Source organism: Spea bombifrons, chromosome 3, assembly GCF_027358695.1.
Source record: "Spea bombifrons isolate aSpeBom1 chromosome 3, aSpeBom1.2.pri, whole genome shotgun sequence".
NCBI classification, from domain to species: domain Eukaryota; kingdom Metazoa; phylum Chordata; class Amphibia; order Anura; family Pelobatidae; genus Spea; species Spea bombifrons.
Genome location: NC_071089.1, coordinates 62,808,076 through 62,825,402, shown reverse-complemented (window position 1 = coordinate 62,825,402; position 17,327 = coordinate 62,808,076). Strand labels below are relative to the sequence as shown.

At 38.8% G+C, this 17,327-nt stretch overlaps 1 protein-coding gene across 1 annotated transcript in view; it reads right to left on the bottom strand.

The window, feature by feature from the left end:
* Positions 1-2,422: 2,422 nt before the first annotated feature.
* The window catches only part of AK9 (adenylate kinase 9), a 31,922-nt gene continuing 17,017 nt past the window's right edge, over positions 2,423-17,327 (bottom strand). Inside the window, exons 25-38 of the mRNA XM_053459835.1 lie at positions 15,950-16,169; positions 14,788-14,856; positions 12,207-12,404; positions 11,666-11,884; positions 10,942-11,155; positions 10,184-10,385; positions 9,524-9,670; positions 8,879-9,096; positions 7,643-7,839; positions 7,145-7,314; positions 6,480-6,578; positions 5,969-6,071; positions 5,234-5,348; positions 2,423-2,748 (exon numbers count right to left, since the gene is read on the bottom strand). Coding sequence (XP_053315810.1) covers positions 2,546-2,748; positions 5,234-5,348; positions 5,969-6,071; positions 6,480-6,578; positions 7,145-7,314; positions 7,643-7,839; positions 8,879-9,096; positions 9,524-9,670; positions 10,184-10,385; positions 10,942-11,155; positions 11,666-11,884; positions 12,207-12,404; positions 14,788-14,856; positions 15,950-16,169 — 2,374 coding nt within the window. The 3' untranslated portion in view covers positions 2,423-2,545. The remainder of the gene's footprint in view (positions 2,749-5,233; positions 5,349-5,968; positions 6,072-6,479; positions 6,579-7,144; positions 7,315-7,642; positions 7,840-8,878; positions 9,097-9,523; positions 9,671-10,183; positions 10,386-10,941; positions 11,156-11,665; positions 11,885-12,206; positions 12,405-14,787; positions 14,857-15,949; positions 16,170-17,327) is intronic.

Sequence of the window (17,327 nt, the reverse complement as noted above, 5' to 3'; positions counted from 1 at the left end):
TCGTGTTACCGAAGTTACACGGACAATACGAATAGCGTGAATGCTGAACAGAGACTTAACTTAGGGCAATTGATAATGCTCTGTAAAAGTGTATTTTTTGTGCTAACGAGGTATATATAGATTAGTATATTTATTCATTTATTGAGCCCAGGCTCCAACTAAAGATTCATAGACCATCACGTTGCTCTATTTGTTAAATGAACTCCCATCCCCTAATACCCCCCCGTGTGGCCCTTACCTTTTATTTCTGTAAATCCAAATTGTTATGCACTACGTGCGTCATGTTTATCCATTCTACATTGCTGAGGAATATGATGGTGCTACATAAATTTTTTTAATAATAATAAGCTCATCTTCCCCAGCCTATAGCCTGCAAGTGTCCTCCATCTGGCAGGGGCTATCGCTTAAACAGATAAGTTCACTGAAACATCCAGAGCCGCAACCCCCACGCTTGTGTTTACATTCAAGTAACTCTTACTTTCAGCTACCAAGTTCACCAGTTAAACATTTGGGAGTTAGTGAATAGATACCATCGTAGTGATAAGGAAATATGTCTTTTGCAACAAAATGAGTTTGTTAACTAAACTGCGAGTTGTGAGCTGTGGTGTAGCCCAGTTGGGGAAAAGATCTCCCCTGTAACCTGCCAACCTGCCCATTGTGCAGCAGGACATCTGGGGGCTTGATTGCTTAAGAGATCCGCTCTCTGGTTTTGTAGCAGGGAGACTGCTGCCACCCTAGACAGGGGCGTTACTAGAAACTACAGGGCTCCGGAGCGGCAATTGCCATCTGGGCCCCTCAACTTCACCAAGCAACATGTCCCACCTTTGCCCCCAAACAGCTTGTGAGTGCCACCTTTCTACACAAGCAGTTCATCAGTGCCATCCTAACCCCCAAGCAGCTTGCCTGTGCCATCTTTACCCCCAGCTTGTGATTGCCCCCAAACAGCTTATCTGTGTGATCTTTGCCCCAATTAGTTTGTCTGTGTATCATTGTACCTTGTCCCCTCCAACATACACTCTGGCACACACATGTAAGCACACACATTTACACGTGCTAATACACACTTACTGACACACACATACACGCTAATTCTAACACAAACGCTCCCTCTCACATCACACCAACATCACTTACACATACATGCTCACAAACACACATACAGACTCACACATACTTATACATAGACATCCATACTCACACGCGCTTATACATAAGACATCCATGTTCAAAAAACACTTATAGACATCCATGTTCACACGTACTTATACATAAGACATTCATGCTCACACACGCTTATACGTAAGACATTCATGCTCATACACCCACTTATACATAGACATTCATGCTCACACACGCTTATACATAGACATTCATGCTCACACACGCTTATACATAAGACATTCATACTCATACACACACTCATACATAAGACATTTATGCTCACACAAACACACTTATACATAGACATTCATGCTCACACGCTTATAAATAGACATTCATGCTCAACCACGCTTATACAGACATTCGTGCTTACACATGCCTATACATAAGACATTCGTGCTCACACATGCTTATACATAGACATTCATGCTCACACATGCTTATCCATAGACATTCGTGCTCAACCACGCTTATACATAGACATTCGTGCTTAGACATGCCTATACATGACATTCATGCTCACACACGCTTATACATAGGCATTCATGCTCACACACGCTTATACATAGACATTCATGCTCACACACGCTTATACATAGACATTCATGCTCACACGCTTATACATAGGCATTCATGCTCACACGCTTATACATAGGCATTCATGCTCACACACGCTTATACATAGGCATTCATGCTCACACACGCTTATACATAGGCATTCATGCTCACACACGCTTATACATAGACATTCATGCTCACATGCTTATACATAGACATTCATGCTCACACACACGCTCATACATAAGACATTTATGCTCACTCACACACACGCTTATACATAGACATTCATGCTCAACCCCGCTTATACATAGACATTCATGCTCACACATGCCAATACATAAGACATTCATGCTCACACACGCTTATATATAGGACATCCATGTTCACACACACACTCATACATAAGGCATTTATGCTCACACACACACTCACTTATACATAAGACATCTATGCTCACACACTTATACATAGACATCCATGCTCACATCCATGCCTGTGGATTACACATAGCCAACTTGACAATGCTTTCCGAAGAAGATCCCCCGGGTTGTCTCTTTGTATGATTAAACCTACATTGATTCACAGTTTATATGTTAAATCTCAGGTTTTTTATAATGTGGTCCACACCTGGCTCTAAATTGTACATCAACTTTTCCAACTCTGAGTAGAGTGAGTAGCGTTTTGGAATAACCACACCATTGTTAATGAACTTTTATTAAATAAAATATTCTGACATACAGTTGAACAGAGTTTGCACAAGTACCTTTTTAACTGTTTATCTGTAAATGGTTTGAAATATAGATTATATAAGATAACGTTTTCCTTAAATGCAAATTGGGTTAACATCTTTAAGTGAGAAGAAATACTGCAGCTTAAAATCAAAGTCAATAGGTCTCTTTTGAGGTTCTATATATTTGCGAGTCATTTTATTTCCCAGGTAGGTTATGAGTTCACAGCACTCCACGTATTTCTCCATCTTTTTCTTGTACTTATTACGTATGTAGTCCGAGTTTCGATGATTGTGTGCTAGAAAATAAAAAATATAATTAGCACTCGCAACAAAGAGGCACAAGACTCATACCATATACTCATATTACATTGTCAGTATAAGCATGTTGTGTATTGTGTTGTTTTCGTCAGAGTTACAGGAGACCTGTGCTCAGTTCAAGTATATTCAAATGTGCACACCCACTAAACAAAATGATTTATTAATGAAGCACAGGTAAATAACCCAAAATTGCCCAATGTTTTGTAGGTCTTCAGCAGGGAACAGGCCGAGAAGGTATAAAGCCAGTGTATTTACCTATGCTGAGTACATTTCCTTTGAAGATGGGTGTTACAGAAGCCCATTTTACAATCTGTTTTTCCCTCATGTCACTTTTTGCCTTTTACTCTCCCACTCTGCCTTTTCTGCTGCTTGCCTTCTCAGTCTTTAATTTCCATTCTCTCTGCCATTCCTTTCCCTTTTAGTTAAACTTTTTTTCCTTTTACTTTCTTGTCTCTTTCACTTTCCTGCCTTTCACTTTTACTTTTCCATTCTATTTTGTCTTTCACGTTACTCCTCTCTACCTTTTACTTTCGTTCTTTTATTTTTTCTTCTGTGTCTTTTACTTTCCTTTGTATAGTACAAAGGAAAGTAAAAGACACAGAAGAAAAAATAAAAGAACGAAAGTAAAAGGTTACCTGTTTTCTGTTACCTCCCGATTCTTTCCCTCTAGTTCTTTAACCCCCCTCTGTCTTTTCCTTTCCCTTTTGTTCTTTTACTTTTCTTATTTGCCTTTCACTTTCTCACTGTATTTTACTTTCACTCTGACTTACTTCCCCTGCATCTTTCACTTTTTGTTATTTCTAGTTACTTTCCCTTTCAGTCTTTAATTTCGCATCTCTGTCTTTTCCTTTCCTTTATCCTTTTATTATTTCTTCTATTCTATTTTTTATTATTATTTCCAATTTCTGCTCTGTCTTTTACTTCCTCTTTTGCTTGTCTTTTTCTGTCTCTGTTATAGTTTCCCTGCCTGTTTTTCTATCTCTTTGCTATTAGATGCAGTACTTGTCTTTCACACACCCATTGTTTCCTCTTTAGTTTTCAATTTATGTCTAGGTTTCAGTTACACTGTCTTTTGCTCTCACCCCCTCTATATCTTTTAGGTAGAATTAACCTTGATACAGCGTAAAGGGATAACTATAGTAATTACATAAGAACATTTTCTATTTGGTAAATACAATAATATTTTATTTCTAATGAACTCTTATGGAGCTGTGATAAACACCCAGGGGTAATATTGGGCAGAATTTAGATTTACCATGCAAATAGTGAGGGTTGGCTCAATGGGGCTACATCACGAACACATACACCGATCAGCCATAACATTATGACCACCTGCCTAATATTGTGTAGGTCCTCCCACCAAAACAGCCCTGACCCGCTGAGGCATGGACTCCACTAGACCTCTGAAGGTGTGCTGTGATATTTGGCACCAAAATGTTAGCAGCAGATCCATTAAGTCCTGTAAGTTGCGAGGTGAGGCCTCTGTGGATCGGGCTTGTTTGTCCAGCATATCCCACAGATGCTTAATTGGATTGAGATCTGGGGAATTTGGAGGCCAAGTCAACACCTCGAACTCCTTTTTGTGTTCCTCAAACCATTCCTGAACCATTTCTGCTTTGTGGCAAGGTGCATTGTCTTGCTGGAAGAGACCAATGCCATCAGGGAATACCATGTCCATGAAAGGGTGTACATGGTATGCAACAATGCTTGGGTAGGTGGTACATTTCAAAGTAACATTCACACGAATGGCAGGACACAAGTTTTGCCAGCACAACATTGCCCAAAGCATCATACTGCCTCTGCCGTCTTGCCTTCTTCCCATAGTTCATCGCGGCTCCATCTAATCTCCCAGGTAAGCGATGAAGATGCATGCAGCCATCCACATGATGTAAAAGAATATGTAATTCATCAGACCAGGCCATCTTCTTCAATTGTTCCGTGGTCCAGTTCTTATGCTCTCATGCCCATTGTAGTTGCTTTCAGCAGTGGACAGGGGTAAGCATGGGCACCCTGACTAGTATGCGGCTACGCAGCCCCATATGCAATAAATGGCAAGGCATTGTGTGTTCTGACACCATTTTATCAGAACCAGCATTAACTTTTTTAGCAATTTGAGCTAAAGTAGCTGGTCTGTTTGATTTGACCACACGGGCCAGCTTTTGCCCTCCACAATCAATGAGTCCTGGCTATCCATGACCCTGTCGCGGTTCACTGCTTTGCCTTCCTTGGACTACTTTCTATAGGTACCGACTGTTGCAGACTGGGAACACCCCACAAGAGCTGCAGTTTTGGAGATGCTCTGACCCAGTCGTCTAGCCATTCACCTGTCAGTCATAATGTTATGGCTGATCGGTGTATGTAAATAACGTATACATGGGTGCCATCCTTTTTTAAATGAATTCGATTTTACATTTCTTGTTATGCAATAGCAATGTACAGCTGTATAGTACATACGCTCCTTACCTTTCAGGTGATACGCAATATAAAGCAAAGCAGATCTTTTTACGCTTAAAAATGGAAACTTTGGCTTTAAGCAGCCTACATCGTTTATTGCTTTTATTAAAGCTTCTGCAGCTCCCTGGATAGACAAAAGATAAAAATGAAAAAACCTCAGTTGCATTGCAATGATATTGACAGCACTATACTGGAAACAAAATCTATCTGCCCTGTAAACCTAAAGTTTTCACCCCCAACTCTATAACAATTATCACTGTTTCTTTAATGTACCCATTATTGCCTGCAAACATTCCCCAAAAACATGCTAGCTTATAAAATGTATGGTCCACAACAAACAAAGATAGCATAGCTATAGATATATACATATGCATATTACACAGTGTGCATGGGATAAACAATGCTATTGAAACTATATGGTATGCCCATGTATGGATACAATTCCCCATTCATTACTTTCTGGGGATAAATGATAGGCATTAAAAAAACAATTCTGTTAACATTTAAAATGCTGTTAACATTTAAGCAAAGATCTTCATCATATGTGGTAATAAACACTAGAAATGGGGCAATGACCCTTCCAGGTATGAGAACATCTGACAATTCTATGGCATAAACGTGTGGCTTAGCCTGATGCATATCCCATAGCAAGGACCTCAAGCCCTTGTATAGAAAATAGAGAAATCTGCCTGCATATGCCAATGCTGAAAACATTAAAATCAAATGTAGATAAATGACACTGACCTGTTCAAGATATCCAGTTAATGGAAGTGATGTCAACACAATTGGTTCCATTTTTGGTGGCAGCTTACAAGGAAGCTTGTGGTCCCAATATTTTTCTGGAGATCTAGGCACATTGTTGCAAAACTGATTGTGAAAAGGCAAGTATTGCTGCTCGATCATTAAACATTTCTTTATGCCCCAAACAGCCTTACCAAACATGAATGCATAATAAAGTACTGAGTACTTTAACCAGAGCTTTTTTTTGTGATTTTTAGCATATCTTTGTTCAACTATCATTCCCCTTTCCCTTTCAAGGGCAGACAAGGTGTTTTTCCTTCTACCACCTAAATACATACTTAATGTATAGAGAAGATTCTGGTAAATCCCTCCATGTATTGCAAAAAGTGGTGTGTTATTAGTGCGTCTGATTCATTTATTTAATGATTTAAATAACAAAACGAACAGCTCTATCTATGAGATACAGTATTGAAAAACAGTATTCCCTCTGTGCAGACTGCATTTACAAACTCACCTCATAAACTTCTGCAGCTTCACTTCACTCTCAAAAATATAGATTTTATCTCTATATTCCACGGCATTTTCAATGTGACCAGGAATGAGGGCTTCATACCTTCAGATGAAAACACAAGTTGGAGTGAAGCTTGTCTTACTGCCCATAAAATGGTATGAAAAATTGTAAATGTGGTCATGAATTTTTAATTCTCTCACATCAAATATTTACATGAGAGACGGAGAGAGATCAGAAGAAGACAGGTAGATTTGGGTATCATCTGCATATAGATGATACTGGAGGCCAAATTAGTTGATTAACTTGCCAAGAGAAGTATAAAGCGAGAACAGCAGAGGGCCAAGGACTGAACCTTGGGGGACGCCAACCGAAAGCAGACGAGGTGATGATGTCGACAGAGAAGGAATGGTTAGACACATCCAGGAGAGAGCTGTATTTTGAATGCCTGTAGAAGCAAGTGAGTCTAGAAGAAGGTGGTGATCAACAGTATCAAAAGCAACAGAGAGATCCAAGAGTATTAGAATGGAGACCTTTTGCTTTGGCAGAGAGCAAGTCATTGGAGACTTGAGTACTTACAAATTTGCTTGGCATAACCTCACCAGTGTTTTTGCATGTACAACAAAAGCAATAAATCATTACAACAGAGCCACAGTGCTTTCTAGACATACCTTTTCTTGCCATCCACGTAGCTAACAGGGCAATACCCCTTCATCTCGGCAACCTTGGGGAATTTTGTTTTGACGTTAGCCACTGTTAACTTTTTTGGAAGCATTTCTTGAGGAGGGAGTGGTCTGGGTGCTAGTGGTGGAACATATAATTCTGGAGCTTCTAAGAATGCCTACAAACCCCCAAAACAAACAGTAACAAAATAAACCCTTTGCAAAATATACAGAACAAAATATATAACACTAAAGATGATCCATAACGACTGACAACCACGGTTTGTGACATAGACTGCAAATATTCTTAGCATTGTATGTTTAATAAATAAAACTGTTTAGGATTCTTTTATTTTACATTTCTAGTTTTACAGTTTCAAAACAGTTTGCAAGAAATATAGGATATTAGCTATATTGGGGATTGTGGTTGTAGAGGCCGTAGGTTTCCAAGCATCTACATATAACCATAATAGTAGCATTGGTTTTATTTCCAGAAATGCAACTCACATCCAGCTGCTCCTGTGAAGCCATTTTGTAGTACCGACCACGGAACTCTGCTGCAAACCGAAGGGATATGGTTTCAGAGCAGTTGACAAGCTCTCCGCTTTGTGCTAGGCTCACAGGACAGTATTGTCCAAATTCTCCCAGCCGAGACAGCAGCTCCTGAGGACTAATGCAAAAGTCGGCAATGGCAGCTGCTTTACCTGTGAAAGGATCCATGAACCAGATATCAAGTTGTGCGTAATTATATTAACGTATATTAATCTAAATTCTTTAGACATAGAAACGAAACCACGCAAATTTATCACCACAAATTTAAGATGCTACATTCTTTATGAGATATTATATACAGGAACTGAAATTTAGTATTATTTATGGAGGAGAATTTTCCTGTAGGGTTTACAATTTTTCCCCCCCAAGCAGCTACCATTTTATGAGATTGGCTCACGGATTTAGGTAAACACTGCCCTAATCCAAACTGACAAAAACCAACTGGCTACTCACAGTCTAACGTAAGCTCAAACACACTGACTGCTCTTAGCCGCGCTGACACACCTTCATACTGACCACGCCCAGCTGGACCAACAATCTCAGACTTATCACTCTTACACGAATGCACACGGTATTATCAGTCGTATGACATACACTCAACATCCAGGTTACACATCTCAGCAACATGCACCATGCTCATCCACACACTACTCTTAGACACACACACACAATCACAGCTATTAACCCTACTGACCACTTTAAGCCACACTAATTTAAAGTCAAACACACATACCGCTCATTACACATTCCCAAAATATAAGCACTCCACATGCATACACACAAGGTAACTTGATGAGTTCACAAGAGCCATTCCAAAGCAGCATCTGTCATGAGTCCTGTGACTCAGATGAACACTGGCTGAAGTGGGTACCTAGACCGTAGATCACTCTTTCACTAATGGCCTTGCCAACTTAATGTGCATGTCTTTATTCCATGCAAAGTATTGAAGCCATGATAGCAAGATTCTCCCAATTATGACTTCAGTTTCTGGCCATGATAACATTCTACTTTGTGATATTTTAATGATCCAGACTATTCACAAAGCTTTCATTAATTGTGTAAAACAATCATGTGCAAAAGCCTGTGAGGTCAGAATGCTAGGTATGCAGGGCTGTTGTTGTTCTTTGACTTCTGTAACAGAATTATGATTAAAATATTCATGAAAAAATACTGATTACAGTGTTATTATACCATTCTTTATTCTTTCCAAGTATGTTTGTACTTGATTGATACTCGTTTGAACCTCTCCAATAATTTTGTTTGAGATCCACCACTTGCTGCGCAAAGCATCGGCTTCACACCAATTCTGGTGCAGCTTCATATAGTATTCTTTAATCCGATGAACCTCCTGCTTATAACAAGAGTAGCGCATGGCAAGAATCTGAGCGCTGTCATGTTCTGGGTATGGCCTGTTACATAAAAAACAACAAAATAATTATACCGAGAGGATCGCAAAACCAACTATTCATGAAGTGCTTTGCAAAAGAGCATGTGTGGAAACTTGATAATGCTGAGATGCCCATTAGATGCATGCTGTAAATTTCCAGTCTTGTAGTGTCCCTCACTCACAGATCAGGGCTACAACTTCTAGAAAAGTAAAAGTCCAGACAGCTGAACTGTTGAATTTAATCTGATATCCAGGAGTCATTGCTAGGTAGAGACAGGACTAGTTCTCTTTACTAATCCCTATGCTTGATCTTTATTTGTTCTCTACCTCCATCTCCCATAGGGGTTTAGGGCCACACAGATGACAACAGAGGGTAGACATGGACACTGCACCTAGGCTAGAAACCAGCATTTGTTTGCATCTTTATACATGTTACTTTACATTGGTACCTTTTTGAGTTCTTCTTGTCAGTCGCCCCTCTTTTTAAGACTTCCTTCATAGATAGTTGTAACTCAAATATTTTTATTGGAATAACACAGAATGCTTCCAAGAGATCGACTTGTTGTTTAGTTGCTGGATACCCATCAAGAACAAGCCTAGATACAAAAAGTAAATAGTTGTGAATATGATAAACTACGCTCCAACTATCAACGTCCATATAAAAGAATAAAGCCAAGGTGGATTTTTATCCATAAATTGATGATTTAAATGTTGCTGGAAAGTTTCATATTGTCTATGATCCTACTACCTATGAAGAAATGAACATACAGTATATTTAAGTAGACACAAATTTAAAGGGGAAGAGAGCGTTTTTTACTGGCTTTTTTGTCAAGGTAATTTCCTTGACAAACACAGTCCAAGTGTGACATGACTATCACTTCAATGAGAATAGAATGGTTACAATATGCTTTATAGATTGATTGAGAATGAAGTAGTTTGGGGGTAAATGTTAGACCGAATGTGCAGCCTACAAGGTTCAGAACACAGAATACCGAGAATCCAAGCCCGACATAATATTGTTTAGATTAACAACGGCATGTTGGCCAATGTAATCATATCTAATTTAAAGTCAATAATATCCATGTTTGAGGATCCTACTTTTTACTTACCCAGTTGTATTACACGTAAGATCCATCATAGCTACTTCAAGGCATTTAATTGCAAGCTCATCTGGTACAGTGAGTCCTTTCACAAGATTATTTTTAATTTCTGACGCTAACTCCGTGTCTGGTTGATTTTCTAATACTGATCGGATAGCATCCCCTATAGACAGGCGCTGTAGACCATAGACACTTGCAAACATCTTGGCAACTGAAATAAATTGATAGATATTTATATATACGAACGTGTAATTATACATTAGTTATCTAGAGGTCACTATATATATATATATATATATATATATATATATATATATATATATATATATATATATATACATATATATACCGGTGTATGTGTATATATATATATATATATATATATATATATATATATATATATATATATATACACAAAAGTTATCTAGAGGTCTCTTTAATATTGTATCCAAACTAATAAAAGTTCAAAACAGACATAACACATGAAAAATTAGAATGATTGTTAATCTATGCTTTCCAACAGGACCAGACTGGGGAGTACTATTAGCAGTGGCACTTTAAGACTAGTGGCCGCTAAATTATGTTCGTATGGCAGGTGGCTGCACAGTAATCTGGATCTAGTTTTCTAGATAGTCAGAAAGGGCCTGCTTTTCCTACAGATCCCGCAACAATGCTTTGGCCACATTTAGGGTTGAACATATCTAGGCTTTTTGTAGATTTTAAAATTACCAGCAAACCTTGTCAAACAAAAAATCCAAAAAACTTACCTGTAGTTTTTCCTGATTTAGGAGGTCCAAGAATTGCAATTCTCATTGGCACAGAGGGTTTAGGTTTTGGCTGACGAAGGTATTTAATGGGGTTTTTCATAAATGTGTTTCTGTTTTCTTTTGTTGAGAAGAAGTAAATGTGCTGCCGGTAAATCAAGGGGAAGCCAGGATTTTCTTGGTTGTGAAAAGGTTTTATTACTTCTCCTTGACTGAGCTGAAATATTTTTTGTAAAAAAAATGATTTTAATACACATCTAATTACATGTCTGAACAAAGAAATCTGATGACAGAGCCTGATTGCCTTTTTAGAGGGTGCTTCTAGAGCACAGAGGGTGTGAACAAATGTTAGCTCCACCCACTTTGTAGACCTCCTTCCTCCCACGTTTTGTTAAGTACTGCTCCAACCTGCCTAAGAACTGCCAACAAGTCCAAACCCTACCAGGCCCTATATTATTAAAAGCAGATTCTATTGATGTACAGCTACCACTGTGACTACTATTACCTCTCATAATTAAATATCCTGTATAGACAAACGAAGCATATAAGTCCAGACCCTATTAATCAATAATTCATGAATACATCAATTAATGAATCAATAAGTAAATTCATTAATCAATCAATTAATTAATACGGTTTTATGTCTGGTATCATTCATTTCCAGGCTTCTATATTGTACATTCCTTATAGTTTTACATATTGGAAATAACGTATTTTCTTAACCTACCTTAACAGGATCCCATCGTCCAAAGATACTTGGCTGTTTATAGGACACGTGAAGCATTTTGCTGGCAAGCATGAAGCTCACAGGGTAACATTTTTCAAACAGGCTTTCACGGTTTTCTATAATCTGCTTTAATTTGTCATACAACTGGTAACACACGATGTGCGGCTTGCGACCTCCATTGATGGTAACAAATGGTATATTTAAACTTTCAAGTTCTTCCTGCAAGACCAAAAGGTTTCCATATACAGTTATTATTTTGTTCTGTTATTGGCCTTTCTAGACATTTAAGTTCTGTGCTATAAAATACAATAAAGTTGGTAGCATAATGAATCTGACGCTAAACTGGAAGCAATCTTTCTACTTCTTTCTACATCACCGACATCTGATAATGTGCAATTATGTAGCAATAGAAATCTTTACCACTAGGTTAAAATGACAACTGAGAAAGACATTGTATGTAGGATTCCAATCGTACCGTTTACAGCACGGAAGAGCTGTACTTTGGGTCATTTGTTTTTAATTATATATACTATGACGTCACCTTCACTGCCTGTAAATTCTCAGTATCCGCTTCGCACTTTTCACCGATTTCAGTTTTCATTCTCTCAATGGCATCCTCCTCTTGCTCGTCTTCCTCGTCCTCTTCTTCTTCCTCCTCTGGGAACTCTTCTGAGAGTATTTGTTCAATGTCATCAGCTTCATCTTCATCCTCATCGCTTGCCTCTGGGTCATCTTTCTCCTACAGCAAATTCACATGGGATGACTATATTTACATACATTCATACCAGCTTCCCTCGATATCTCATGATCTCTGTGACTGTATTGGAATTCTACTGTCAGATGACAAAGCCTGCTCTGGCCCTGCTCTTAAGTTAGAGATGTTATTGCTGGTCAGGCAGCATGCATGCATATGCTGCAAAAGCACAAACAAGTATTAGTGTCTACAAGACTAGCAGTACCTTTTAAAGTTTGCATGTCATTGTGAAGAGTGAGTGGATTAATAAATACAATTTGTGACATGCATCTGCCAATTTTTCATACAATTCCTGAAAACTAGCACTGTGGGGTACATCCACTAAGCTGTGAGCTGCAAGTGAGCTGAGGTGTGATGAGCCATTGAGGTATATCCACAAAATAGAAACTACATGTGAGTTGGTAAAAAATGGATTATTGCAGCAGCAATCTCACATGAGATGCTAACTCACGGCTTGATGGAGATTCATTAACCCACTAGATGCTTGCAAGTTGCATATGTAAGTTGTAAGTCGCAAAATAATAATTTGCATGCTGAGAGGAACACCAAACCACCTCAATCGTCAATTTAAAAAAAGGTTTTAATAAAGAAAAAAGAAATTAAATGTAAAGCACAACAAACAAAAACCCCCTACTAACCAAGAGTGGTCAGTGACTGTAACTCCCGCTAAGCATGGGATTGGGGGTGGTGAGGTATTAGAGGCCTATATATCCCCAGACTGTGTTATAACACCCCACTACACATGCGGTAGAGCAAATGGTGGAGTTGATTGGTAGTTGTTGCATTTTGTTAACTGTTTTATTTTATTTTTTTTTAACTGTAGGGTTGTAATACTTTTGTGAGGGCATCAGGGCCCGCCCAAGACCAAATGCTGCCTGGGGCGAAGTTTAAAATGCCGCCCCCCCCCATTATCTACCCTTCCTCTCCCTCCGTCCCTGCCGGCCCTCCCCATTATCTACCCTCCCCCCTTGTACTTACCTTTCAGCAGTCCTGCGGCGAGTCTCCCTGTTCGGTCTCGGTGCCGGCTTGTAATGTTGAGCGCCGGAAATGACGGCACCGAGATCGAACAGGGAGACTCGCCGCAGAGGACAGAGAGAGAGAGGGGCGCCGAGCGGGTAGTGACAATTTGGTAAGCGAAAACCACTCGTCGCCCCTCTCTCTCTCTCTCTTTCTTCTGCTTTAAAAAGAAAAAAATGGCCTGGCGGCACAGTGCCGCCCCTTCAAAAGTGCCGCCTGGAGCAGTTGCCCCACTTGGCTCCATTTTCGGGCCGGCCCTGGAGGGCATGCACGTTGTTATTTAACTGGCATGTCCTTGTCAGGAACTTTCTCAATGAGCTGTTTTGCAAGTGTTAGCATCTGAGGACATGCAATCTTGAATCTGGTCAATCGAGTTAACCTATAACTTGGGTGACTGCTTGACTTTTTAGCGAGCGAAACCAATTTAGTCTCACAGACTGAAATATACTGAAATAGGAAAGCCAGCCCAGGCAAGATTGTGAAAAGGAATAAGCTGTCCCTGTATAATGCTTATTATACGTTGGTGAGATAATAATACAGATTTAACCATGCATTATATGGGAAGAGCTTGGGCCCTTCTAAAGAGACATGTACAAAGGATGACCTTTCATAAATGCGATGTTTGTTCATTAGAATTTCTCACCATAACTCTACTCACCTGCAGCTCAGAATAAACCTCTATTTTACCATTAGATCTGCTTCACATTCAGTGCTTGGCAATACCAGACTGGCACGGTGGGCCGCTTGCCAACAGAACCCCACATTCATCTAATCCGCGGCTCCAGCTTCAGTGTGGCTCTATACCCCGGGCCATCTGCTATGTACATATCCAGCCGCCGGCCACACTTACTGTGGCGCTTGCTATCTAAGCTTAATCTGCTGGTGTCTAGTGATGTGTAGTGTCTTGTTTAGTTTGGGAGGAAATCTGTGCTGTGAAATTAGCTGTACCTGTCTGTGAGTTTTGTTTCAGGAAAGTTTTTAAGGCTGTGGCTACAATAATGATAGGAACGGGTAACAAGTATTAATTCAATCCTTATGCTGGGTGTTGCTGTACACGGACTCTACACCCATGGGTGCTTTAATGGTATTAACAGTTCTTGTTATGAAAATCAGTGGTGTCCTGTATAATGTTATAGGTTCAAATGTTTTCTACTAGGCCAGAAATCTGCCTGCTAAGTGTGACCCATATTATTTATGTAGGAGATACAGTTAACATTCTAACATATATTCTAACATATATGCATAGCATTTTAAGATTCTTAAGTATATGTGATAAAGATTTTTGTAATCACTGACAGAGTAGGTGAACTGATCATAGTCATTAAAGGTAATAAAAAGCAAGACAACTCACCATTTTTTCCTCATTCAGTTTATTTTGTTCAGCTAAAAGTTCTGCCCTTCTTTTGGCAATTTGTTCATCCTGGAATGATATAATGAAAGCTTTGTAAATCCATTTTTAATTGGTGGCATCATTTGTGTTGATTAATTTTTACGTAGTCAAGGTTTCTAAAGTAGACTTCAAAGTGCAGGGAGAACAATGTTCAATAAAACTAAAAATAGAATTACTGTAACTACGGTAATTATTTTTGTTTTATTATTACATCACAACATGTAAGTCTATTGAGTGTATTGTATAATAAAAGAACTTCTAAAGCAGCATGCCTAGTAATTAATTAGTCTATTAGTAATTAGTCAATTTGATTTTCTTTCACTTGCAAAGATATTTCTTTATTTAGTTACACAGGTGACATCCTGAGCATCATTCTTTTGGTAACAGGGTGGAATGTGACTTAAAGTCCATTTGATTTTAATTGGGCATTTAACATAATTGGACATAAGAGCTGAGGGCCCTACTATGTTTACTTGCCAACAACTCCTACTTGATTATTAAATGATCTTGATCCGACAGTTACAAGCTTGGGAGAAAATATGAGTTTAATAAATGCCAATTTTACTAAACAATGTAATATAACGGGCTCCGAAAAATATCATATTCCTAAGTGAGCAGCGCTGATAACCCTTTACTACGTATGCATGTCAAGAAATGTATTGCCAATCATAATATAAACTAAATAATTTCCTCTAAAATGTGAGTAAACACCTAAAAAAAGAGTGTAGATGCTTTTCAGTCTCTCTTCTCTGCGCACCTCTCCCTTGGCGTCTCCTGTTCCTGCTCATTATCTTCTAAATCGTGTCTCCTCTCTGTCTCTTATCTATACATTAGGGTAACCCCTCACTCACCTTTCATGGCTTCAATGCACTACTGTAAAGTATAATTAGGGCTTACGGGGCAGAAGGGACAGTTGATTAATGTCCCATAGTTCTTCGAAGGCCCTCAGAATGGGGGGTCTGAGTTTGTGGGGGTACAGAAAAGAAAAAAAACCTGGAGATGGGAGTACCTGTGGATCATGTATGGGGAAGCAGAGGCTTATAAACTTTAAAGACACTAACTTTGAAGAGAGCCCGGGATATTCACTCTGTTATTTTAGTTTTCATGTTTGTACAGAATATACCCTTAGCTTTTGCTTCATTTCCCTGATTTTCTGTTTCTTCGCCTCCTTCTTCATTTTTCTTTCTCTCCACTTTGCTAAACGGGCAGGAATGAGCCGATCACAAACATCATTTTCTTCTACTTCTAGGAGGATGGCAACATCTGGAAAAAATCCACACTCTCCGATATACTGAACTTCTTCTACCGTGCAAGGGAATCCATCCAAAATAAAACCAGCTGATCTAGAAAATTGACAAAATGTGGTTACGAGTTATCTATTGATTTGGCCACAACAATTATATTATTTACCCAGTATTAGTTAAGATAAGTTTACTAATATTTGGTTTAAACAATATTATACTGCATGATAGAAAGCAGGTATTATGCTAAAGGATGACCTCATCAAATAGGCAATTGGTCTGTACAAGGCCCCTGTAGGAGAACACACCTTGACAGATTAAAAAAAGCCACTTATTCAGAGGCTTGAGAAAGGAAGATAACCAAGACATCCCGCATGGTCATATAACATACATGTCACATACATATGACACTGGTGGAAGTCAGAGTTTGGTGTGAGTGTGCACAAAGTAAGTGTTACTGTCTGGTGTTAACATAGGTGTGTGTGTGTTAGAGGGTGTGTGTGTTAGTCTATGGTATTAACATGCATGTGTGAGCATATTGTGTTAACGTGTTAACTTTAAGGTGTTAATGTTTGTGAACATATGGCATAAGCATGTGTTTGTCTGTTACTGTATAGGGTTAGAGTGTGTGTTGGTGTATGTCAGTGTATGGTGTAAGTGTGAGCGTGTCAGCTTTTCGAAACTGTTGGAGTTTGAGGGGTGAGCCTAGGGTTAGTGGCTTCCAGAAGAAGGAGATGAGGAGCAATAGAAAGAATATGTGTAAATGTACAATATTGAGTGAGTGCATATTAGAGACAGTGTTAGTATGTGTGTATGTTAGTTATGGGGAGGGGAAGCCAAAGAAATACTGAACTCAGGGCCACTAACCCTAGGCTCGCCCCTTACTTTTAGAGGATTTAAAGGAGCGGCAGTTCAATCATCAACAGAGAAGGGAATTCTTCACATTAACTAATTTACTGTCCAAATGAACTGGATTCCTTTTTGGCAACTGTCCATGGAGTCACAAATTGACTTTTTCCACATTGAAAGGAAATTTAAAAGGGATTTTGTGTGCTTTACTTATTATTGGAATCATTATTACATTTACTTATAAACCTTACATTTACTTATTACATTTATTACATTTACTTATAAACTAGCAGATTCTATAAAGCTTTTACAATGAGAAAGAATACAAAATTAACAATAATATAAAAAAAAACATAAAAAATGAACAATGACATAAGCACAGGCTACGTGCATATCCAGCCGCCAGCTACA